The following is a 22,840-nucleotide window of genomic DNA, read 5'->3' as shown; positions in this document are numbered from 1 at the left end:
TCAGTAACCACTGGGGCAGCCCCCATCTCTACCCTGATGATCTCATGTGGTACAGATGACTTGCTCCAAATCATGCGTGCAATCATCATCACTAATGGCCTCTCCATATGCTGCCATCCATCATAATAGTCTCTCTCTGGTTCGTCCTGTCCTGCCAATGGCTCCCTCCTCTTATGGAAAAGACTAGGCCCCCATATCTCTACTCCATAGAGAAGTGTCGATGTAACCAGAGTGTCAAATAGCCATAGTTTCATGCGTGGCTCCTGAAACTGTATGTCTGCACACTGTCTCTCAAGTGCCCCCAAAGCTGCAAATCCTCGTGCTAGTCTAGCCTCTGTTGCCTCCCTTATAGAAAACCGCGGCCCTCTGAAGGTCACCCCTAGGTACACATAGGATCTGACATACTCAACTGGCTCTCCTCTAAACGTAAACTGCTTTTGTGCTGGAGTATTTTCTGATAAATTGGTGGCACTGAGGTAGAGATAGTGCGTGCATTTTGTGAGAATCTTATGAATAATTGCGAAAGGCAAATCTAAAGACCTTCCAATGACCGACTCTTGACCTGCCCACCAAAAGGGTCAAATGAAAAGATTGATTCTGGCCTTGCCTTTTTATAAGCCTCAACATGAGTGTTTGGGAAACTCTTTTTACTGAACCTTCATTTTGAGCAGGCATTTTCTTTATATTATATCCAAAATATAACTAAATCTTGAAATTTTTGAAGAGGTTTTTTTCTTCTCCCATAATTTTGAAAAGGTTTTTCCTAAAGTTGAACAAATTCTAGACTAAGTCGAACCTATCTTTTCTCGAACCCTGCGAGTCAAGATGCTGGTCGGTCTGCCCTTCATAGTGTCAGCTTGCTCATGACTGCTGTCCCTTAAATGAGGTGCCTTCACACGTCTGAGCATCTGCTGCTGGCTGACTGCTCCCTACGCTGGCCGACAGCGTCCTGGCTTGTCCTCAGGCTTTAAAAAAAACAGCCATGTCCATGCATGAATGAGAGAGAGAGAGAGAGAGAGAGAGAGAGAGTCTAATAATAATGTCTTCAAAAAAAACTTACTGGGGTTATGAGACCAAAAACAAAGAGTTGAGAGAGAGAGAGAGATATCTTTTATCACACAGTATTTTCTGATTTCAGAAAATGGTGGCACCGAGGCAGAGACAGTGCCTGCATTTCGAGAGTTTTCTTATGAACAGTTACGAATAGCAACCGGAGGGTTTAGTCCCGAAAACATTGTGTCTGATCATGGGGAGAAGGCCCCGAACATTGTATATAAAGGCCGGCTGGCTAGTGACTATTGGGTGGCTGTGAAGTCTTTCCCCAAAGCTGCATGGCCCGATGCTAGACAGTTTGCGGTAATCATCTCACATTATCATGGAAACCTCTGCTCCAGACCATTGAAGAAGCATGTTAAATGGATTTGCCTGCCGTTAAATGCTTTGAAATGCAGGATGAAGCATGGGGAGTTGGTCAAGTCCGGCATGAAAGGATGGTGAATCTAATTGGATGCTGCTGTGAGGGCGATGATCGACTGCTCGTGGGGGAGTATATGCCAAATGACACATTAGCAAAGCACCTCTTTCACTGTGAGTCAACCACATCTTTTACCCTACGTTCTATGTGTGCTTCATGTAGGGACTGTTCTAATGCAGGGACAAGGATGCCTGACTTCATGTGTGCGCTATGTGAAAATGTGTCCAGCATGAGTAGCTTAGATGCTGAGGACCTTACCGCCCTTTGAATCACCGGCCTTTCGTAGACGTTAATACATCTTTCTTTCTAATTAAGAGATCCCGGGTTCAAGTTCCATTCCCTTAGATAGATTATGTACCTTCTTGCCATGTGTTAGATGTGAACTTATTATCTCTGTCTCACCGGTCACAGTACCTTCAGCCTTCTTTGCTGCAACTTTTAGATCACAGATGCAAAAATAGTAGAAGAGTAGGGATACAGAGTCTGCACTAACCTCATGGCATCCACAAATAGTTCCTTGTACATGTGTCGGGACCCTTAGGTAGCAGCCTGCTCTCGTGACCCTTATCATTATAGAGCCCTTCCACCGGGCTTGACACATTGGCTTGTGATCAGGTCTGCTGAGATCGGTCTCTATAGCCAACTTCGTTTTTTAATCTTGACATGCTTTTTTTTCTCAAACTTTTTGTTGCTTATTTGCTGGCCATATGATTAGCATGGTAATTGTGCAGGGGAGAATCAACCCATGCAGTGGGCCATGCGATTGAGGGTTGCACTTTTTATAGCTCATGCTTTAGAACATTGTGCCAACCAAGGACGACGTCTGTACCATGACCTAAATGCTTATCGAATTCTCTTTGACCAGGTAAAATAATACATAGTTTTGTAAGATTGTAGGTATATAACTCCCATGGTAATGAAAGGAGAAGTTCATTATTGCAGCCTTGCTAATAAGGATTGCTTTACAGGATGGAAATCCCCGACTTTCATGCTTCGGGTTGATGAAAAACAGCAGAGATGGGAAGAGTTACAGCACTAATTTGGTCTTCACTCCTCCAGAGTACCTAAGGACTGGTACTTAGTTGGCCTGCATGTTGGACTTCACTTCTGGGTCATTTCTCAAAGTCGATTTAAACATCAAGATAAAAAAAGAAAAATTGGATGATGCTTTTTTGGTACGTGTTATGTATGTAGTGCATGTGTATGCATGTATGTTGTATGAATGCAGCATTTGCAAGGTGGCAGGCGAGCAGGCAAGAGGTGCCTCAGGAGAAGCGCGAGCGGGGGGACTGAAGGGTAGGTGGATTGAGCTGAAGCCGGCGGGAGACTGAAGGGCTGGCGGCACAGTCTGCACAGCAAGTGGAGGTTAGCACTAGGGGGGAGCTCGAGCTCGATGCTCCAATTGTGTTTTTGATATGAAAGGTAGCTTTGGAACCTGAGATGGGGTTGACACTAGCTTTATAAGTATTGGCCTTTCAAAAAGGAGGACAGCTTGAGCTTTTAGTGACACTTGGGGGGAGCTCGAGCTCGATGCTCCAGAACTGCTCGTGTTTTTGATACGAAAGGTAGCTTTGGAACCTGAGATGGGGTTGACACTTACTTTATAAGTTTTGGCCTTTTAAAAAGCCCATCAGATGCAAATTTGTGTATTTTCTATGAGCAGAGCAAATTCTCCTTTGTATGGATGTGGACCACGTCATCTTAATGGGGAACCGCGAAAAGAAGATCTCACAGACTAAGGAGATGCTGGGCCGTAAGTTTGAAGTAACAGACTAAGGAGATGTAGGGCCATGTATACATCATCCCATGTGTACAGCATCTTGGACCCCTACATCCTGCATGAAGAAGAACACCAGCCCATCCCTATGCTATATGGCCTGCTGTGTGGCCCTTCTAAAGTTGTACGGTCATCTTATTTTGCTGTGCAAAATCTGCTTACTGATATCAGCCATATACTGATTATCGTCATCATATCGGGCATTGTGGTGCTTGGGAAAGGGCTGGTCAAGCCTCATTTCTTACTGTGTTACTGCTTGGGGGTTTAGGTCCTGTGTCCAAGAGTTGGAGAACACCATTTGAAAATCTTGAAGCCCTTTGCATGGTGTGGAAGCTGTCCATGCTGATTGGAAGACACTTTTGTAGGAGAGGCCATGCACCTCACCCACCACCTTGTAGGTGGGTGGGGTACCATGTGTCCCGCAGCCCTCCTACATGAGTAGGGCATCCCATTGTAATGTGTCTGCCCACCACTCATTAATCAGTGTATACCTGCAAGTTTAAACTTTATCAAAACAACTTAAAACATAAACTAAAGATTGTGGTTGTACTTATCATGTGTTTACATGAAGAATTTCAAGTCAGATTCACACATTGCAAACACTCGCACCCATGGGGGTGGTCCTAGGCGTTGCATATTGTCATGTGTACCCGATGTACTAGGGTGCCACATTGACATTCAATACACTTAGGACATCTTTTGGGATGGGCATTGTGCAAATTGTGAACCCTTTGTTGGAGTATGCACAGGCAGAAGCATAGAAGAGAGAGAGAGAGAGAGAGATCGTTGACAAGATCACCTTTATTGATAAGCAAGAGGTTACAATGGTGATGGCCAGCAACAATAGGGCATTAAACAAGTGCTTGAGGATGTGATGTAAGAGTGATGAGGGGAGGCGGCCTTTATATAAGGAGGCCAAGTAGTCAAGAAGCTGGCCGACTGTCAATGAAGCTGGCTGACAGGAACAAATCAGCCCACGACCTAGAAAATATACTAAAATACATGTGCGCCCAATACAAAAAGGTCCAGTTCCCTCACACAGAGATGCACAATTTTTTAACACCCCCTCTGCAGCTCATTGTGTGCAAAAGTCTGAAGAAGATAAGCTGATGAAGATGCAACCATGGACACTCAGTATTGTGTGTAGTACTGGATACACCTCAGAAAGAGCACTTGCCAACCTGACTCCTCGAAACAAAATGCCCACCCTGAACAACAAAGAAATATGCTTAGCTTCGAAGTCCCACACTAGTGTGGAGTGAGCTCCAAGTAAATAGAACGATGAGCTGTTGGACAAACCACGCCCATAATCCACCAATAGTAGATTTTGAACACATCACGTCCCAAGACCTCGAACAATGAACTCGGAACACATCCTGTCCATAGTCTCTACCACACCAAAGCTGACCTTGTCTTGCTAGATTTTTAATGCTTGGAACTCCGACTCACGCTTCCCATGCACTAGAAAATGGAGCTGCTAACATCCCCCTCTCCTGCCCACAAGCCTCCTCTGGCTGGAAGTACATGGGGGGAAACAATCTATATAACTAAAGAAGAACACCATCCCGGTCCTCCCGGTCTAGAATCACCTTGGGAGCCGTAGATGAGTCACTAGAAGTATCTATATCATTATCCTGTCTCGTGTCTTTGCCCTTCTTCTGGGATGAAGACTTGCCCTTGCCCTTGTCCTTCTTCTTGGACAAGTAGTCCTTAGACAAATGTCCTTTCTTCCCACACGAGTAGCAATGACTCCGACCTTGTTTTTGGACTGTGTAGTAAGTGCCCGATCCTGACCCTTAAGAGACACCTTGATCTTCCCCTGTGAAGCGAGGACGGACTCTTCTTCCAAGAGAGGGGAGCTGAGGTCATCAAAATCCAATTGACTTGTTGTGACCTAGCACCTCAAAGCCCGAGAAACCACATCATACTCAAGGGGAAGCTTTGTGAGGATAAGTGTAACCAACTGATTAGAGGACAAGTCAAAATCCATTGCCAGTAACTAATCAAGATAACCTTGGCTTTCATAAGGGACGGCTGCATAGAATTATCAGCAAGAAATACTAGACTGTAGAGTTGCCCATGTAGAGTAACTACTGGCATTGATGAATCTTGAGTATAGAGATCCTCCAACTTGGACCAAACTTGATGTGCACTGGCAAGAATTTGCACAGCCGGTGAGACCTCCTTCGTAACGTTCTGCACTGGCACCAAGTGTGCCTTCGAATCACGATCCTCCCAGTCTTGTAATTCGGCAAGGAATTCATCCTCCTGAACCTGGGTCCAACGCGTCGAGTTGAGGATGCTCGGGCTTCTTCTCACTGCCCTAATCAATCTCCCACAAACCCTTATGAATGAACTAGATCCACATATTCAGCTTCCAATGAGCATAGTTGGTTCCATCCAACTTGTCCTCCTTGTTCATACAGGGGGGAGCCATATCCACAGCAACAAAGTACGCCGCAAAAAAAAAAAAAAAATATCAACACTCCAAGATTTCTCTTGAACTTTCCAACGGAGCAAGGCACGAGGACCAATAAGCCCCCTCTCAAAGCTGAGAGAGAAAGGAGCTGGACAGCAGCAAAACAGTCCACCAAAACGCACCGGAAACACCCAACCGGAGGGAGGGGAAGCCGGGGAAGAAACAGGGCTGTCAGGCTCCACCACATGTGAAGAAAATACCTCCACTGATGTCGTGACTGTAAAAACAGCCACTATACCACCAGCCACTGCAGAAAGTGCTTAGAAAAAGCAAATTGCAACCACCTTGATACCTTTTCGCCTTGTGGGGGTTGCATGGGGCAAGAGCACCACATGAGAAGAACGCTGATGTGAAGAGGCACATAGAAAAGGCAGGTCCAGCAGAAAGTGCAGCCAGCAAATAAGAAAATGCAGCAACCTACTGCTTCCAGAAATGCTGCTATAGGAGGGAGGAAGAGATCAAAACGCAGATGATGGCAGCCATGACCTAGACATCTCATACCATGTTGGAGTATGCACAGGCGGAAGCACAGACAAAAGAAAGAGAGAGAGAAGGAGAGACAAAGGGATTGTTGACAAGATCACCTTTTATGGATAAGCAGGAGGTTACAATGGTGATAGCCAGCAACAGGGCATTAAACAATGTGCTTGAGAATGTGATGAGGGGAGGAGGCCTTTATATAAGGGGGCCTAGAAAATGTATTAAAATACATGTGTGCCCAATAAAAAAAGGTCCAGTTCCCTCACATAGAGATGCACAATATTCTAACACCCTTATCCAAGGACATATTGACAGGCGCCATCTAGGTCTTAGGGTTTTAGTTAGTGTCAAGTCCATGTGCAAGCCCCCCACACATAATAATGCAACCCATTTGCAATATGTAAATGCCAAATTTTGTTAGGTTGCTCGCCACACTGTGGTACGTCACCTCTTGCTGGGCCTTTTCCCAAGCTTGCATTGGTCAGGTTCAGCAGTTGAAACTTGATCCACAACTTTCTTTTGGCTGGTAGTGATGGGAGGCTATGCGAGCCAAGGTATCTTGGAGAGTGATCATCCAGCCTTGACATAGGGGGACTTGGGCATCAACCCCTCTATCCGGAGCTGTGCCCTTTTGGGCAAGTTGATAGTTTGTGGACTTCTTCTGAGAGTCGAGCCCTGGAAGGGCTCTTTCCTAGCCCGGATCTCTGCCCGCACAGTGGGCCACACCTATTTGGTCTAGGCACCCCAAAAAGGGGAAAAGTGGTTGTGCCCAAATCTGGGCACACCTTTTCATGCAAAAACAAGGTCAACCCTACATCCCTAGTTAGCCAGCCCAGAATGTATATAAAGGTGGGCAAGGGTCAGTCCAACGGCATCTAATCCTCAGCCAAACATACGCAACCTTTAGACAGCACTGTGGGGGCTAAGGAAGGAAGGAAACACAGCCAAGCAAAGGGGGTACTTGCAATGCAACTGTGTGTATCTGTTTTTGCTTGTTAGTTGCAATGCAACTGTGTGGATCTGTTTTTGCTTGTGTTACTCATCATGTCATGTAGGTGGTGCCAAAATAAAACATGTTGGTTGTTAAGAGCTTCTTTTACCACGTCTCTAATTCTGATTTGGACACCTCATTTGGAAAAAGGAAAAAATGTCACCAATTGTGTCTTTTGTGTTTATTCTCCTTCCTTTCACACACACATTACACAAGAAGGGGAAACTAGTTTTTTGTTTAAAGAAAACTACATGAATTGGGCATTACCTACTTGCATGGTCTATGAGGTATTAACCTGGATGTACATGCTTATTTTGGCATCTAATCCTCAGCCAAACATACGCAACCTTTAGAGCGCTGTGGGGGCTAAGGAAGGAAGGAAACACAGCCAAGCAAAGGGGGTACTTGCAATGCAACTGTGTGTATCTGTTTTTGCTTGTTAATTGCAATGCAACTGTGTGGATCTTTTTTTGCTTGTGTTACTCATCATGTCATGTAGGTGGTGCCAAAATAAAACATGTTGGTTGTTAATGAGCTTCTTTTATCATGTCTCTAATTCTGATTTGGACGCCTCATTTGGAAAAAGGAAAAAATGTCACCAATTGTGTCTTTTGTGTTTATTCTCCTTCTTTTCACACACACATTATACAAGAAGGGGAAACTAGTTTTTTGTTTAAAGAAAACTACATGAATTGGGCATTACCTACTTGCATGGTCTATGAGGATGTACATGCTTATTTAAATTTTTTGTTTATTCAGGTAGAATTACAGCTGAGAGTGTCACCTATAGCTTTGGTACAGTCTTGTTGGATCTTTTAAGTGGGAAACATATTCCTCCAAGTCATGTAAGTGCCCTTTTTTTTTTGTCTTTCATATGATCACACATTCTCTCTCTCTCTCTCTCTCTCTCTCTCTCTCTCTCATGCGCGCGCGCACACACATGCGTACACACACATACAAGGATTGTCCATATGATACGGGGACACATGGAGGGTTCACCCTATAGGCCCTCAAAAGATGAGATGCTTCGCAGGTTTTGTAACCCTATTCTTCTGACACGGAGTGAGTGTGCAGCATTAACAAAGGAGCAATTGTCCAGAATCCACTGCTTTTTTGGTACTTGCTAGCTTAATATATCATTTCTTTGTTGCAATAGCATTTGGTGGATGTATTAGGCTTCTTCTATAACAAAATGTATACACACTGCACTTTTTTAGTCTCATAGGCCATATTTTTCTTCTGTCTACTAGTTGTTTAGTAGAATATTTTCTTGGAGGCTTTTCTTTTGCTTCTTGTAGGTTTTCTTTTTCTTCTTGTAGGTTTTCTTTTGCTAGACTATAGATTTAGCTCAAGAATGGCATGGTCTTTATGCTAATGTATTTGGTCTCATAGGTCATTTTGGCCTTCTGTAGACTTCAATTTAATTTTCTTTCCTTTTCATGACCCTCCACCTATTAGATATGGATCCACGAGGCTCTTCGATGCCATGGCATGCTTCCATCATAGAGGCCTGATATTCTCCATGAGATCGGTATTGGCTGAGACGGGCAGTACCATTAGTTGATCATGGCTGGTTTACCTCATACAGAGGGTCATATGATGATATCACATGTATATACACTAGTGGTGGTTGTTTTTGATTTTCTTTCAGTTTCTTTTTTCATGGCTTAGTATACCCATGGTATCATTGTATTACTCATGGTCTCATATACATTTGGGGTCTTTTGTAGACGTTAATATTACTCTCTCTCTCTCTCTCTCTCTCTCTCTCTCTCTTTTCTTTCTTTCTTTAGACAGAGTGATCTAGGTGCAGCAAGCTAAATGCCCGACACCCATTGGTTTGAGGAGATGCTCCACTCGACAACTATAGATCCGAGAGATCCGCGAGAGAAACCAAGAGTGCCCCTCCACAAACAGTGGACATGGAGATCCTCCATGCAAACATTGATGCCGAGGACCCACATTGATCCCACCCCATTGTAACGCTATATCATTGACATTAGCTGAACCAGACAGGAATCAGGCAGTCATCAGCTGAAGGTCAGCTAATGAGATAAGTGACTGTAGTGTTGTATCTCTATAGGATTTGAGGTGTTTAAAGGTCCGTGAGTGTCAGAGGACACAGAGGCGAGGAGATCTGAATCAGTTGAGTCAGTTAAATCAGTTCAGTCAGACCTGAATCAAGTAGGAGTTAGCAGAGGTAGGTTGACAATCCAGGAGGGTTCTGGATTAAGATTTTAGAGGATTGCAAGTTTTGGAGCAAGATCTGAAGGTCTGGAGGACAAGAATCTGATAGAGGTCAACAGCAGTTAGTTGAATCAGATTACAGTTAGGCAATGATCAGCTCAGAGTCAGCTGGGAGTCAGTTTAGGTCAACAGGCTATCAAAGGAGGTCAACTAAGGTGTTAAGAGTTGAAGATCACAGTTGTTCAGAGTCAGATTTGACCTAGGAGGACACTTTGGGAGGTCAACTGATTCAAATTGAGGAGGGTAAGGTGTCCAACTGTATCAGCAAAGATTCAGAGGATAGTTGTAGGGCTGCTGTGTGCCCGGGGTTGGATGTTTTGAGTGAGTTGGATGCTATAGAGGCCAGTGTCCAGAGACTAATTTGCTCTTCCCACCGTGAATGTCAATGATATAGAGTGGGATCAATGTGGGTCCTAGCCATCAATGTTTGCATGGAGGATCTCCATATGGATTGGACTGACTCAGATCTTTCCACTTCTGAATCCTCTAAGGCTCACAAACTCCCAAACACCCTAGACCTCACAAAGATTAAGCTTTATAACCCCTAAACTGACATCAACATACTGTTTAGCTGACTCTATTAGATGTAGTTAAGCTCACAACACTGTCTGATTGACTCTGACTAAGTTCTGACTGTCAGACTGAAGACTTTCAGCTGATGCTATCTGACTCAGACTTGACTCAATATCGTCTTTGGCTTTCTTTTTCCATCGTCTAGATTTCTCCCTGCGCTTCTTCATGCACAGCTATCCTTTTTAGCAGGTACATGGCGTTTTTATTTATCCTTTTATCCAATCAATTATAGTGTTTTCATACTACATCTACTACCTTGGCCCTTACACATATTGTACACACTACCTACTAGACCTGTAACACGCGGAAGCTTTGAGAGTTTTCTTTCAGCCCTAAACACCACTTAGAACATGCTGATGCAAAAATGCAGACAGAAGGGAGAGTAGAAAGAAAGAAAGAAAGAAAGTTATATTAACGTCCACGGGAGGCCGAATCCGACCTATGGGACAGATCAGGTACATCCATTTAGAGAGAGAGAGAGAGAGAGAGAGAGAGAGAGAGAGCTGGAAATTCAGTATATTCATATGGTACAAAAAGGTACCCTAAATCTACAGCCATGGGCTGCCTTCATAAAAAGGTGTAATCACCCAAAACAGTCCTACACAAAAGGACCCACTCCCTAGTGGAGTGAATGAACAACTCAATGAGCACTATGCCTATTTATAGGCCCTTGGACCATTGGAGTGCTGGCCGACTGACTGCTGGTCGGCCAGCCGACTGGTCCATAATTCATAGATATGGATGCGCCTGTAGCCGCCTTCCTTTTGGTACAGCCGACAGCACTTTGGTTCAGCCGACAGACCCCTTTCATGCAGCCGACAGCATCACTCATGTCCTTCTCCTAGTCCACACTTGCCACTTCTGCACTTTATGCTCCAAGTCCTGGTTCTACTGATCTTTTTCTGGCTGCCCCCTTCTGGACTAGCTCCAGAGAATGTCCATGGCAATGCTTGCACATGACATCCCCCTCTGCTAATCTTGATGACGGGATTCCAACCTGTTCTTGGATGACTGTCATCATCCCATTCTGTTCCTTGCATCCCTCTGTCATTCATCCATCTCTGGTAACCCTTTTCACTGAAAACCCAGCCCGGTCTCCAAAACCACTCTGACTCTGAATAAGATCTATGCATCTGTTCCATCCAGTCCCCAATCCTTTCCTGCCCCCTGACTCTGAACACCGAAATGAGTCTGGCACTCACTCCACCCCTTGGAGGATAATCCTCCCTTGGGACCGGTGCCCGAAAACCTATCTGGCTCACAGGACTGCCATCCCCTCTGGCTTTGTGGAACACCACCAACAAACCTCCTGGGAGCTCTTCCTGATCTTGTGTTCCTTGCCTTGGGCTTCGTACCTGTGCACTTTCCTATACCTTGGACCTGTACACCATCATATGGGACTGAATCAGTGTTTAGCCTTGCTGAGCCTGATGCTCTGATACCAATGTAACAAGCAGAAGCTCTGAGAGTCTTCTCTCAGCCCTAAACACCACTTAGAACATGCTGATGCAAAAACGCAGACAGAAGGGAGAGTAGAGAGAGAGAGAGAGAGAGCTGGAAATTCAATATATTCATATGGTACAAAAAGGTACCCTAAATCTACAGCCATGGGCTGCCTTCATAAAAAGGTGTAATCACCCAAAACAGTCCTACACAAAAGGACCCACTCCCTAGTGGAGTGAATGAACAACTCAATGAGCACTATGCCTATTTATAGATCCTTGGACCATTGGAGTGCTGGCCGACTGCTGGTCGGCCAGCCGACTGGTCCATAATTCATAGATATGGATGCGCCTGTAGCCGCCTTCCTTCTGGTACAGCCGACAGTACTTTGGTTCAGCCGACAGACCCCTTTCATGTAGCCGATAGCATCCCTCATGTCCTTCTCCTAGTCCAGACTTGCCACTCCTGCACTTTATGCTCCAAGTCCTGGTTCTAATTTCTGGCTGCCCCCTTCTGGACTAGCTCCAGAGAATGTCCATGGCAATGCTTGCACATGACAAGACTAGCATATGTACATCACATCCTTCTACAACCTACCGTTTCCTCCTTCATATTTGTCCATGCCCTGACTCCATTGGGCCCAAAAAACCTCTCACAACGTGGACGTTTTTCCTTCGGTTCTAGTTGGTTTTCTTCTTTATGTTTTTTCCATGACCTAGTCACTTCATGGACACATTGTAACACTTTTGGTCTCATCATAGACCCTTTGGTCTTTTATAGACATTCTCTCTCTCTCTCTCTCTCTATCTCTCTCTTTCTCGTCATGGATTGTAAACTTAGAGTCATAGCCCGTAACCCTGACTTGAACCCTAGCCTGCACCTAATCCCAAGGTGTACGAAACCCTAACTCTTGTCTCTCTTCATGCTGCTCTTCTCTCTCTTCAAAACCTAATTTGCATCTTTGTCTTTCTTCGCTGCCTACATCTTCTTAGGTTTTGCGTGTATTTTTCTTAATGCTTGAGTTGCTTTGAGAATATTACTTTTTGTCCTTGTTATCCTTGCTTTGAGAATCTTTCTTTTTGTCATTATTATCATTGTTGTTTTGTGCTTCCTTACTCAATTGGGATGATGACTACTGTTGCTACTGAGATTTGGGAGCCTCTCTAGGCTTGCTCGTGCTTGCCTTCGTTCAGCATCATCTCATGATGCCACAACCCAGCTCACATGGGTGCAAAATTATTCTGTTTCACACCCACAAGGCTCGATGGATAACCTGTAATTATTTACAAATCTATAATGGATGCTGACAAAGCTTTTAAATGAAAGAACATTCTTTTGAAGATTAGCAATATGCTCATTATCCGTGAGAAGTTTTATCTCTTCAATGTGCATGTCATTAATTGTAACTACACTGGCTAGGTGTGAACGTCCTTGGGCACTCTCTCGTGAACAATACGCGCTTCAACACTTAAAATGAAATATCCACAATGTACAAAACAACTGAAAGATACATCACCTATGTGTCATATGGGCGGAAGCTTTGTGTCTTCTTTCAAGCCCTAAACAGCTTTCATAGGAACATACTGATGCAAACCACAAAGAAGAGATGGAGAGATAGCTGTATTTTCAGTATATTCATTTAGTACAGAAAGGGTACATATTCTTGGCAGCCCTAGGCATGCATAGAAGGTTGTCTTGACTACAAGAGTCCTAGTCTATGATCAAATCCCAACAAGGAATGAGATGCTTAACCATGAGCAATAGATTGCCTTTTATAGGCTTTGTAGGAATTAATCAACTGATTGACCTGTTGGCCAACTCCATGGACCCTCAAAATCATTAATGTTGCCGACTAGAAGTTCACGACTTCCAACATCTGGCCAACAGGGTTTTGGTCCACCTCTAGCCCTCCACAGCCTATGATAGCATATACTGCTCCAATCAAGTATTCTTATTTGTTACAAATTAGGGATTAGCCCTAGGATTAGCATGTCCATGTGCATGCACATGACATCCTCTTTTGCTAAACTTGATGATAGGATTCTAACTTCTGACCCTGGATGGTTGTCATCACCCCTTTATCTCCACATGGACCCCAACTTGTTATCCTTCCCTTCTTGGCAACCTTTTCACTGAAAACCTTGCCCTGTCTTCAATTCACTCCAAATCTGATGAAGATCTGTGCATCTATTCCACTTTGTCTCCTTGCCCTTCATGCCCTATCCCTAAACACTTTCTTTGGTCTTCTTTTCTTGAGTATTGAGTCTGGCATTCTCACTCCACCCCTTGGATGATGATCATCCCCTGAAAGCCTTTCCTGGTGTGCCCCAAGTGGCATCCGACTCACAGGGCTGCCATTCCCCTTGGGTGTTGTGGAACACCACCAACCAACCTCCTGGGAACTTCGTCCATGTCTTGTGTTACTCTTCCTTGGACTGTGTGTCTTTGTCTGGGACACCATCAGTGTTTAGCATTGTTGAACTTGAAGCTTTGATACCAATGTCATATGGGCGGAAGCTCTATGTCTTCTTTCAGTCCTAAACACCTTTCATAAGAACATACTGATGCAAAATGCAAAGAAGAGATGGAGAGAAGAGAGAGAGAGATACTATATTTTTAGTATATTCATATAGTACAAAACGGTACATATTCTTGGCAGCCTTAGGCATGCCCAAAAGGTTGTCTTGACTACAAGAGTCCTACTCTATATGATCAAATCCCAACAAGGAATGAGATGCCTAACCATGAGCAATAGGCTTTGGGGGAATTTATCAACTCCCTGACCTACTATGTTACATGCACTGAGCTTGATCGTGATAACGCACAATAGGGCCTTCTTTATACCTTTATGTGGTGAGAATCTTTAGCATCAACTTTAGAGAGTAGAGAGAGAAGAGAATGCGAATATTGAAGACGACACAGTATTGGGTCCCAATACCCACTGAAGGGCCCCCCCTGCAAGCAGGAGTATTTGCTTATATTATTCTTTGAGAAATGATGTCCAATCCTGAGTACAAATGATATGAATGCCCAACGCAAGGACAAGGAAGACTGTATGTCGGCTGAGTATCCACCTTATCCCGAGGCTCTACTAAAGACTCTCCTTGGCCACTGATGCAAGTCCAGATATTGGTAGGATTGCGCATATGCTGGCTGAATGTGAAGTGTATCTTCCTTCTTAACCTGGAATGTTTGGATGTTGCAAACTGAAGGTAATGTGTTGAATATACATGAATGAACTGACTTGGAATGATGCGCTGGTATATATATGCCTCCTGCCTGTGCTGGTCGGCCAGCATTAATGCTGTTGACCAGTTCAGTATGGACAAAATACCAAAAAATAGCATTAATTGCTATTTATTGCTGCGCATAAGTTTGAGTCCCTTTTTGTTGCATCCCGACTGTTGTGGTATAGCCCGATTGCCTGCTGGACCCCTTGTATGCTGGCCGACAGCCAGTGGGCAAGAGATAGGGCAGCCGATTGGCTGCCCAAGCCCACCAATGGCTTGGATGAGGCCTCTTTGTGGGCTGGCCATGCCATGGCCCAAGGCATACTAAATGCTCCTAAATGCAGACCTAATGCTAAGGCTGACCCTACATATGCTTTAACTGAAACATTCTCCAAGTGGGTTAAGAGGACTGACATCTGACTGACCTCTAAAGATCAAAGACTGACTTATGTAGCTCGTGCCTGATTGTCCTTGGGCTGAAAGCTCACAATGGGGTCACGGCGTACGACAAATAATCCTAGAAAAGGTTCTTCTTTTGTATAAATTCTGCACTGATGATCATGCCAGTGTGTCACTATGTACCCTTGTGCAGGGTGCATACGACATTCCCTCCTGCTTAACTTGGTGGCAGGTTCAGGGCTTCCAAGTAGTCCGCCAACAACTGGGGATACTCTTGAAAGAACTCTTCATCCAATCAAACTGCTTCATGGGTTCCCGGTCTTTAAACTTCGTGTGGAACTGTCGTATTCTTCTATGACCCCCAACAAGAGAATCATGGGCATCATGGAGGAGGACTTGTCGCTTTTCTTTGAGTACACAAAGACGGTTCTTGAAAAATAACCAATCATCTCGTATACTGTAGTGGCCTGGTTCTGAACTGAGGGCCAAATGATATTGAGTCCCGAACTCTTCCAAATCTGGATACTATGCCTTCATACTGTCTAAGTCTTTGCCTTGGATTTCTAGCACAGTGGACTCCTGCAATGTCCAAATGGTGCCCTTTCGACTAAGAGCATCGGCAACGGGGTTATTTTTGCCTGAGATGTATTCAATCATTCTCCCAAATTGTTGGAACAATTGACTCAACTTGGATTGCCTGTCACTCCATTGGACATTGGGCATGGTTTGCAACCATTTAAGTGCTTGGTGATTTGTCTTAACTGTGAAGTCCCTCCCGTAAAGGAAGTGCTTCCAATGCTTAAGAGCGGTCATCACCCCCAAGAGCTCTTTGTCATACACCGAATAATTCTTCTCGGCGTTATTCAACTTGCGGCTATAATAAGCCACTGGCCTACCATCTTGCTGTAAAACAGCTCCAATGGCAAGGTTACTGGCATCAATAATCACCTCGAAAGGATCATCCCATGATGCCAACTTCAAAACTGGCAACTCAAAGGTAACTTTCTTCATTATCTGGAATGCCTCTAGAGCCTTGCCCGTGACGGACACTTTCTGACGACGAGTCTTCACGCCCTTGAGCAAGTCAGTAAGAGGTGCTGCAAGGTCGGAAAACTTGTCCATGTGGGTGTTGTAGGCCTGACAAAAACCCACAAATGAGCGGATTTCTTGGGCTATAGTGGAAACATCCCAACTGAGAATGGCCTGTACCTTTTCAGGGTCGAGGCTAATACTTGAAGAACTGATGATGTATCCCAGGTAATGGATTTCCTGTACTCCAAACTCACTCTTCTTGGCATTGATAAACAACTCATTGGCCTGCAAGAGTTGCAAAACCTGTGCCACATCTTGCTCATGTTGCTCTACAGTCCCTGAGAAGATAAGAATGTCATCTAAGAAGATGAAGACGCATTTGCCAATGAGGTCCCGAAAAACCCGAGACATCATTTTGTTGAATGTCGCTGGTGCATTGGTGAGACCAAAGGACATCACCACAAATTCATAGTGGCCACGCTCGATCCTAAAGGCCGTTTTTGGAATGTCGGCCTCGAAGATCCGAACCTGATGATAGCCACTCTTAAGATCAATCTTAAGAGAAAATCTTTGCATCGTTGAGTCATTCAAGAATGTACTCTATTGTGGGCATGGGGAATCTATTCTTCACTGTCAGCTTATTAAACGCCATGTAATCCACACATAAGCGTGTGGACTTATCCTTCTTCTAGACAAACAGAATGGGAGCAGCAAAAGGTGAGGAAGATGGTCAGATAAATCCGGACCAGAGTAGTTGGCTAACTGCTGCTCCAGCTTGCTCTCCAATGCCTTAGAAAGGTGGTAGGGGAACTTGCTTGGAGGTTCTAAACGAGAAACCAACTCTATGCGATGGTCCTCAGGTCTACTGGGTGGGAGAGTAGGTGGGAGGTCGTCCCGCAACATGATGTTGCTGTATTGAGACAAAAGACCAGCCATCCGCTGCTCTCCTGTGGGTGCTATGTGAGCTGCATTAGACTGAGAGTGGACATATAACAACGCACACTCTGCTCCTTTTTGATGGCTCTTTGGGCTTGAATGTGGGAAATGAGTGGAATGCCAGGAATGCTCTGATCCCCGCGAATCATGAGAGGCTCAAGAAAGCCTTCAACTATGGTGAAAGTGTCTTGCCTCCAATCAGGAATGGGTGCATACTGTCGAAACCACTGGATCCCAAGGATCATGTCACACCCTAAAAGAGGGGAGACAATGAAATCCCGCTAGAATGTGGCCTGCTGAACTTGAAACTCAAATTGCCTAGCTTTATGAGTGATGTGTACGTAGTCCAGGGGTAAACCTGTCCACAGCTAAGTGATAAGGAACCAAGGTAGCCATTGCAGAGAGATGGCATCCTCAGAACTGCCCATGTCAAAGAGGACAATGATCTGTCGTCCCTTTGCAGTGCCATAGGTGTGGATGAGAGCCTTCGTATTGCCCTCAACCTCACCCTCCTGCTTATCATCAAATACCACTGGTGGCACTGAATTCAAAGAGGGCAAAAGCTGAATGGCATTTGAGGTTGATGGCAGAGGTGTGGATGATTATGCTACGGTTGCTACTGTGGAAGTGGATGCCTTAGCAAACTTTTCAGTCTGGAACTTAGTTCAATTTTTCTTCCCTTGTCCCACAGTGTGACAGAAGAAACAACTGTTCTCTGTCCAGTACTGTGTCTGTTCATCTGGCTAGAGATAACCTCCAATGATGCCCTCCTTAGCTTTTTCCTCAGGAGTCTTCTTGGGCGTAGAATCTTTCTTATTGCCCGATTGACTCACAAAGAATTTTTCTTTTGGCCCTTTTGGTCTTTGTTGTTCTGAGCCCCCTTACCCTAGGTAGATGACTGTTGTTGGGGCTTTGGGGTAGACTGTACTTGCTTGGGCTTACCTCCATTTAGCATCAGCTCCTGATTCTGAGCGAGGGTCAGTGCCTGTGCATAAGTCTGAGGCTGAAAATTCCTCACTGAGTACCTAATGGTAGTGTCTAAACCTCGAATAAACTGCTTGAGCTTATCTTCTTCCGTTATGCCCAACTATTGGGCCATTGTAATGACCTTGTTTGAATAGGTCAAAACAGGGGAACCACCTTAACTGAGTTTGTAAATCTCATCCTCAAGATTGGTCATGTACTGTGGCGAAGAAAACGGGGTTTGAGGTTAGCCACAAAGGTGTTCCAATGAAAACGGAATTGGCCTGTGATGGGGTCTCTGTGAAGTTGTGGCCAATACTGCCACCAAGTAACGGCTTCCCCAATGAGTTGGGGTGTTGCCACATGGACTTTGTCTTGTGGATCGGTGATTTTAGCTAATAGAAAATGTGCTTCAAATTGATGAATAAATTGACTAACTGGAGCATGATTACACTTACCATCATACTTACTAAAATTTGGAGAGGTTCATATGACGGTGGTGGTAGGGGCGGTGGAGGACAAGGAATTCGGAGCTTGCTGAGGGAGAGCCGCCAAAATTTGTGCCATCGTTTGCTGATTTTGGATTTGCACAGCCTCCCAGTGGAGTCTTTGTTGGAACTCTCGGTCGCCTTTCTCTCTGCGGTGTTGGTCTTACTCATATTTGCGTGTGGCTTCCCTATCCCTTTGTTCCTCCGCACGTCTCAGTTCTTTTTTCTTCATCTAGTTTTCTTTTTGCTTCTTCATCTTTTCTTCTTTGTTCTTCACGTCGATCTTCATCTTTTCTTCTTTGTTCCTCCATATGTAGGACTTGTGCCAGATCTGAGGTGCCTTCTTTGGACTTCTCTTTTTCGGAGAAGCCCAAAGAGAATTTATTTGCTCCATTATTCTCAAGAGCTCTTCTGTGCTTGGCAGAAGCGTTCTTTGTATTTGGAAGCTTTGTGCCTCCATCTGTTCTTGTTGGCTTTCTCCTTGATGTGATGTCTCTCCCGACATGGTGGAGGCCGGGGTGTTTTTTCCGGACTGCAGTTTAACCATCTACCGGATGCTCTCACTTCTTTAGGTAACCGAGTTGGGTTACCAACCTGATGCTCTGATACCAATGTTACATGCAATGAGCTTGATCATGATAACGCACAACAGGGCCTTCTTTATACCTTTATGTGGTGAGAATCTTTAGCATCAACTTTAGAGAGTAGAGAGAGAGAAGAGAATGAGAATATTGAAGACGACATAGTATTGGGTCCCAATACCCACCACTGAAGGGGCCCCCCTGCAAGGAGTATTTGCTTATATTATTCTTTGGAGAAATGATGTACAATGCTGAGTACAAATGATATGAATGCCCAACACAAGGACGAGGAAGACCGTGTCAAAATACGCAGCGGAAATGATAACCAAACTTGAGACCACAAGAGCAAGTAGAGTGCAGAAAATAGACAGCACAAGAAAGACAGAGATAGGCGTGTAAACTCTTCTCTATACACAAGATCCTGAGAAAAACTGAATGAGTACAAAGTGGGGATCATGGGGCCTATTTATATGGCTCCATGGATGCAGTCGACCAGCGCATGAAGTGCCACCAGCCCTCCACGACTGGGCAAAGCCAGTCGGCCAGCAGAAAAACACCACGACCTCCTCTGATCAAGTCGGCCAGTCTTCAGGAACACATGAGTGCAGTCGGCCAGCATCAGAGGCTCCTGCCAGCACGTGGCATCCACCCACACCAAGGAAAAATGGGGAAAAAATACGGGGAGTGAGGAAAAATTATAAAACACCTATACAGGGCGGGCACACCCACAACAGAGGCCCTGGTGTCTGATTAAGACAGGAGATGACTTCTAACACCCCCTCTCAGCTCCTGGCTGTGAAATCAACCCAAGGGAGCTAGAGTGCCGCCTGAGCGTAGCGTGAGGTAGAGACTTCGTGAAGAGGTCCGCCGCATTGTCCTCCGTCGAACAATAAAGGAGCAAGATGTCACCAACCAAGATCTTCTCACGTACAAAGTGATACTGTATCTCTATGTGCTTGGTCCGGGCATGGAAGACCTGGTTCCGAGCAATAGCTATACAACTCTGGTTATCGCACTGGATGACTGTGGGCTCCTTCTGTGGAAACCCAATCTCGCCTAGCAGCATCCGCAACCACACAATCTCGCAAGTAGCACCACAAGCAGCCCGGTACTCTGCCTCTGTCGAAGATAGCTTACTGCTCCAAGAAACTACTCCTGAGCCAAGGGTAAAACTGTATCCTGAAGTAGATCTCCTCGTGTCTGGATCTCCTCCCCAATCTGAGTCACTCCAACCTTGGAGTCTGACTCCATCCCCTCTTGTGTAAAAGAGTCCTAGATCCTTCGTACTCTGCAGATACCGCAAGATCCGCAATCCTGCGCCCCAATGAGACTTCAATGGTGTCTGCATAAAAGAGCTCAACAGCCCCACGGAGAAGCTCAAGTCCAATCTGGTGTTCAGCAACCAGATCAATGAACCAACCAACTTCCGGTACTACGAGGCATCGACTAGCTCACAAGGATCATTAACTTTGTGTTTGGGTCCATCGGCGAAGTAATAGGCTTGCAGTTCTCCATCCCAAAGGCCTCAAGCAATTCATGAACATACCGCTGTGCTGAGAGACAAAAAACCCCCTCTGGTTCTGCAGATCTCCAATTCCTCTTGCAACTTCTCTTCCCGAACAGCCCAAAACAGTTCACCAATCAGCAACTTAACTATCCCCCTCTTGCTCAGAAAACTCCCAAGATCTATCAAGAGCCTAGGGCTCTGATACCATGTCAAAATACGCAGCGGAAATGATAACCAAACTTGAGACCACAAGAGCAAGTAGAGTGCAGAAAATAGACAGCACAAGAAAGACAGAGAGATAGGTGTGTAAACTCTTCTCTATACACAAGATCCCGAGAAAAACTGAATGAGTACAAAGTGGGGATCATGGGGCCTATTTATATGGCCCCATGGATGCAGTCGGCCAACGCATGAAGTGCCACCAGCCCTCCACGACTGGGCAAAGCCAATCGGCCAGCAGAAAAACACCACGACCTCCTCTGATCAAGTCGGCCAGTCTTCAGGAACACATGAGTGCAGTCGGCCAGCATCAGAGGCTCCTGCCAGCATGTGGCATCCACCCACACCAAGGAAAAATGGGAAAAAAATACGGGGAGTGAGGAAAAATGATAAAACACTTATACAGGGCGGGCACACCCACAACAGAGGCCCTGGTGTCTGATTAAGACAGGAGATGACTTCTAACAGACCGTACATCAGCTGAGTATCCACCTTATCCCGAGGCACTATTGAAGACTCTCCTTAGCCATTGATGCAAGTCTAGATAGCTGTATGACTGCACATATGCTGGCTGAATGTGAAGAGTATCTTCCTTCTTAGCCCACCAATGGCTTGGATGGGGCCCCTTTGTGGGCTGGCCATGCCATGGCCTAGTCCAAGGCATACTAAATGCTCCTAAATGTGCAGACCTAATGCTAAGGCTGACCCTACATGCTTTGACTGAAACATTCCCCAAGTGGGTTAAGAGGATTGACATCTGACTAACCTCTAAAGCTCAGAGACTGACTTATGTAGCTCATGGTTGACTGTCCCTGGACTGAGGGCTCACAATGGGGTCACGGTGTACGACAAATAATCCTAGAAAAGGTTCTTCTTTTGTATAAATGCTGCACTGATGATCATGCCAGTGTGTCACTATGTACCCTAGTGCAGGGTGCACGTGACATGCTATCGGCCAGCTGCATGGACTCTCAAAATTATTAATGGTGCTGATTGGAAGTTCACGACTTCCAACATCTAGCCGACAAGCTTCTGGTCCACCTCTAGCCCTGCACAAGCCTATGACAGCATATACTGCTCCAATCTGGTGTTTTTATCTGTTGCAAATCAGGGATTAGCCCTGAGATTAGGATGTCCATGTGCATGCACACGACTATACACAAGATAATCTGCAAAAAGACAAGCACGGCACAGTACACCACCACTGGAAGGGGGGAATGGGCCAGCCCCCCCTCAATATTGAAGTATATTATTGGAGTATTTTAATCTGTGTACAAGATTCCAAAGGCTTTCCAGCAAGAAAATCCAATGCAAATGCAAATATGAAGACAAGTTACTAGAGCCTGGCTCACACCCTCGCAAAGCCCGTGGCTCAAACCTCCCTGGTGCAAGTACACAAAACAGGTACATGCACACGTACAGGTACAAGTACACAAACAGGTACTAGTATACAGTTTCCAATAGCCGGTACTCAACCAGGTACACACGGAGCTGGTTCACAGCAAGTACATCTGGTTCAGCAGGTACTACTGTAAGCACAGAAGATACAGTAGGGTTTTCAGCAAGAGCAGGTGGTACAATAGGCTGTACAGAAGGTACAGTAGGGTTTCCAGCAAGTATAGCAAGTACAGAAGGCTGTACAGTAGGGTTTTCAACAAGTACAGCAGGTATAGAAGCTGTACAGTAGGGTTTCCATCAAGTACTGCAGGTACAGTAGGGTTTCCAGCAAGTACTGCAGTACAGTTCGGTTTCCAGCTAATACTGCAGATATAGTAGGGTTTCCAGCAGATACTGCAGGTACACTAGGGTTTCCAGCAAGTACTGCAGGGACAGTAGGGTTTCCAGCTAATACTGCAGGTACAGGAGGGTTTCCAGCAGATACTGCAGGTACACTAGGGTTTCTAGCAAGTACTGCAGGTACAATAGGGTTTCCAGAAGCTGGCACTTTTACGGCAGCAGGTATAGAGGCTGTACAGCAGGTGCTGTTATAATATGTGCATCTCGTGTGTTATGTGGGAAAT

At 45.2% G+C, this 22,840-nt stretch overlaps 1 protein-coding gene and 1 long non-coding RNA gene across 3 annotated transcripts in view; one reads left to right on the top strand and one right to left on the bottom strand.

The window, feature by feature from the left end:
- Window positions 1–22,840, top strand: part of LOC147633238 (serine/threonine-protein kinase BSK5-like) — a 39,276-nt gene that overhangs the window by 5,996 nt on the left and 10,440 nt on the right. For both annotated transcript variants that reach the window (XM_086806260.1, XM_086806259.1), the window contains exons 2-6: window positions 1,139–1,356; window positions 1,452–1,587; window positions 2,206–2,339; window positions 2,443–2,548; window positions 7,961–8,046. In XM_086806260.1, coding sequence (XP_086662386.1) covers window positions 1,139–1,356; window positions 1,452–1,587; window positions 2,206–2,339; window positions 2,443–2,548; window positions 7,961–8,046 — 680 coding nt within the window. The remainder of the gene's footprint in view (window positions 1–1,138; window positions 1,357–1,451; window positions 1,588–2,205; window positions 2,340–2,442; window positions 2,549–7,960; window positions 8,047–22,840) is intronic.
- LOC147633237 (uncharacterized) overlaps window positions 847–22,840 on the bottom strand; it is a 35,308-nt gene continuing 13,314 nt past the window's right edge. Inside the window, exon 3 of the long non-coding RNA XR_015267086.1 lies at window positions 847–965. This is a non-coding gene — a long non-coding RNA (uncharacterized LOC147633237). The remainder of the gene's footprint in view (window positions 966–22,840) is intronic.

Source organism: Cibotium barometz, chromosome 12, assembly GCF_041138505.1.
Source record: "Cibotium barometz isolate CiBa-2024 chromosome 12, ASM4113850v1, whole genome shotgun sequence".
NCBI lineage: Eukaryota > Viridiplantae > Streptophyta > Polypodiopsida > Cyatheales > Cibotiaceae > Cibotium > Cibotium barometz.
This window is presented reverse-complemented; position numbering and strand designations above follow the sequence as displayed.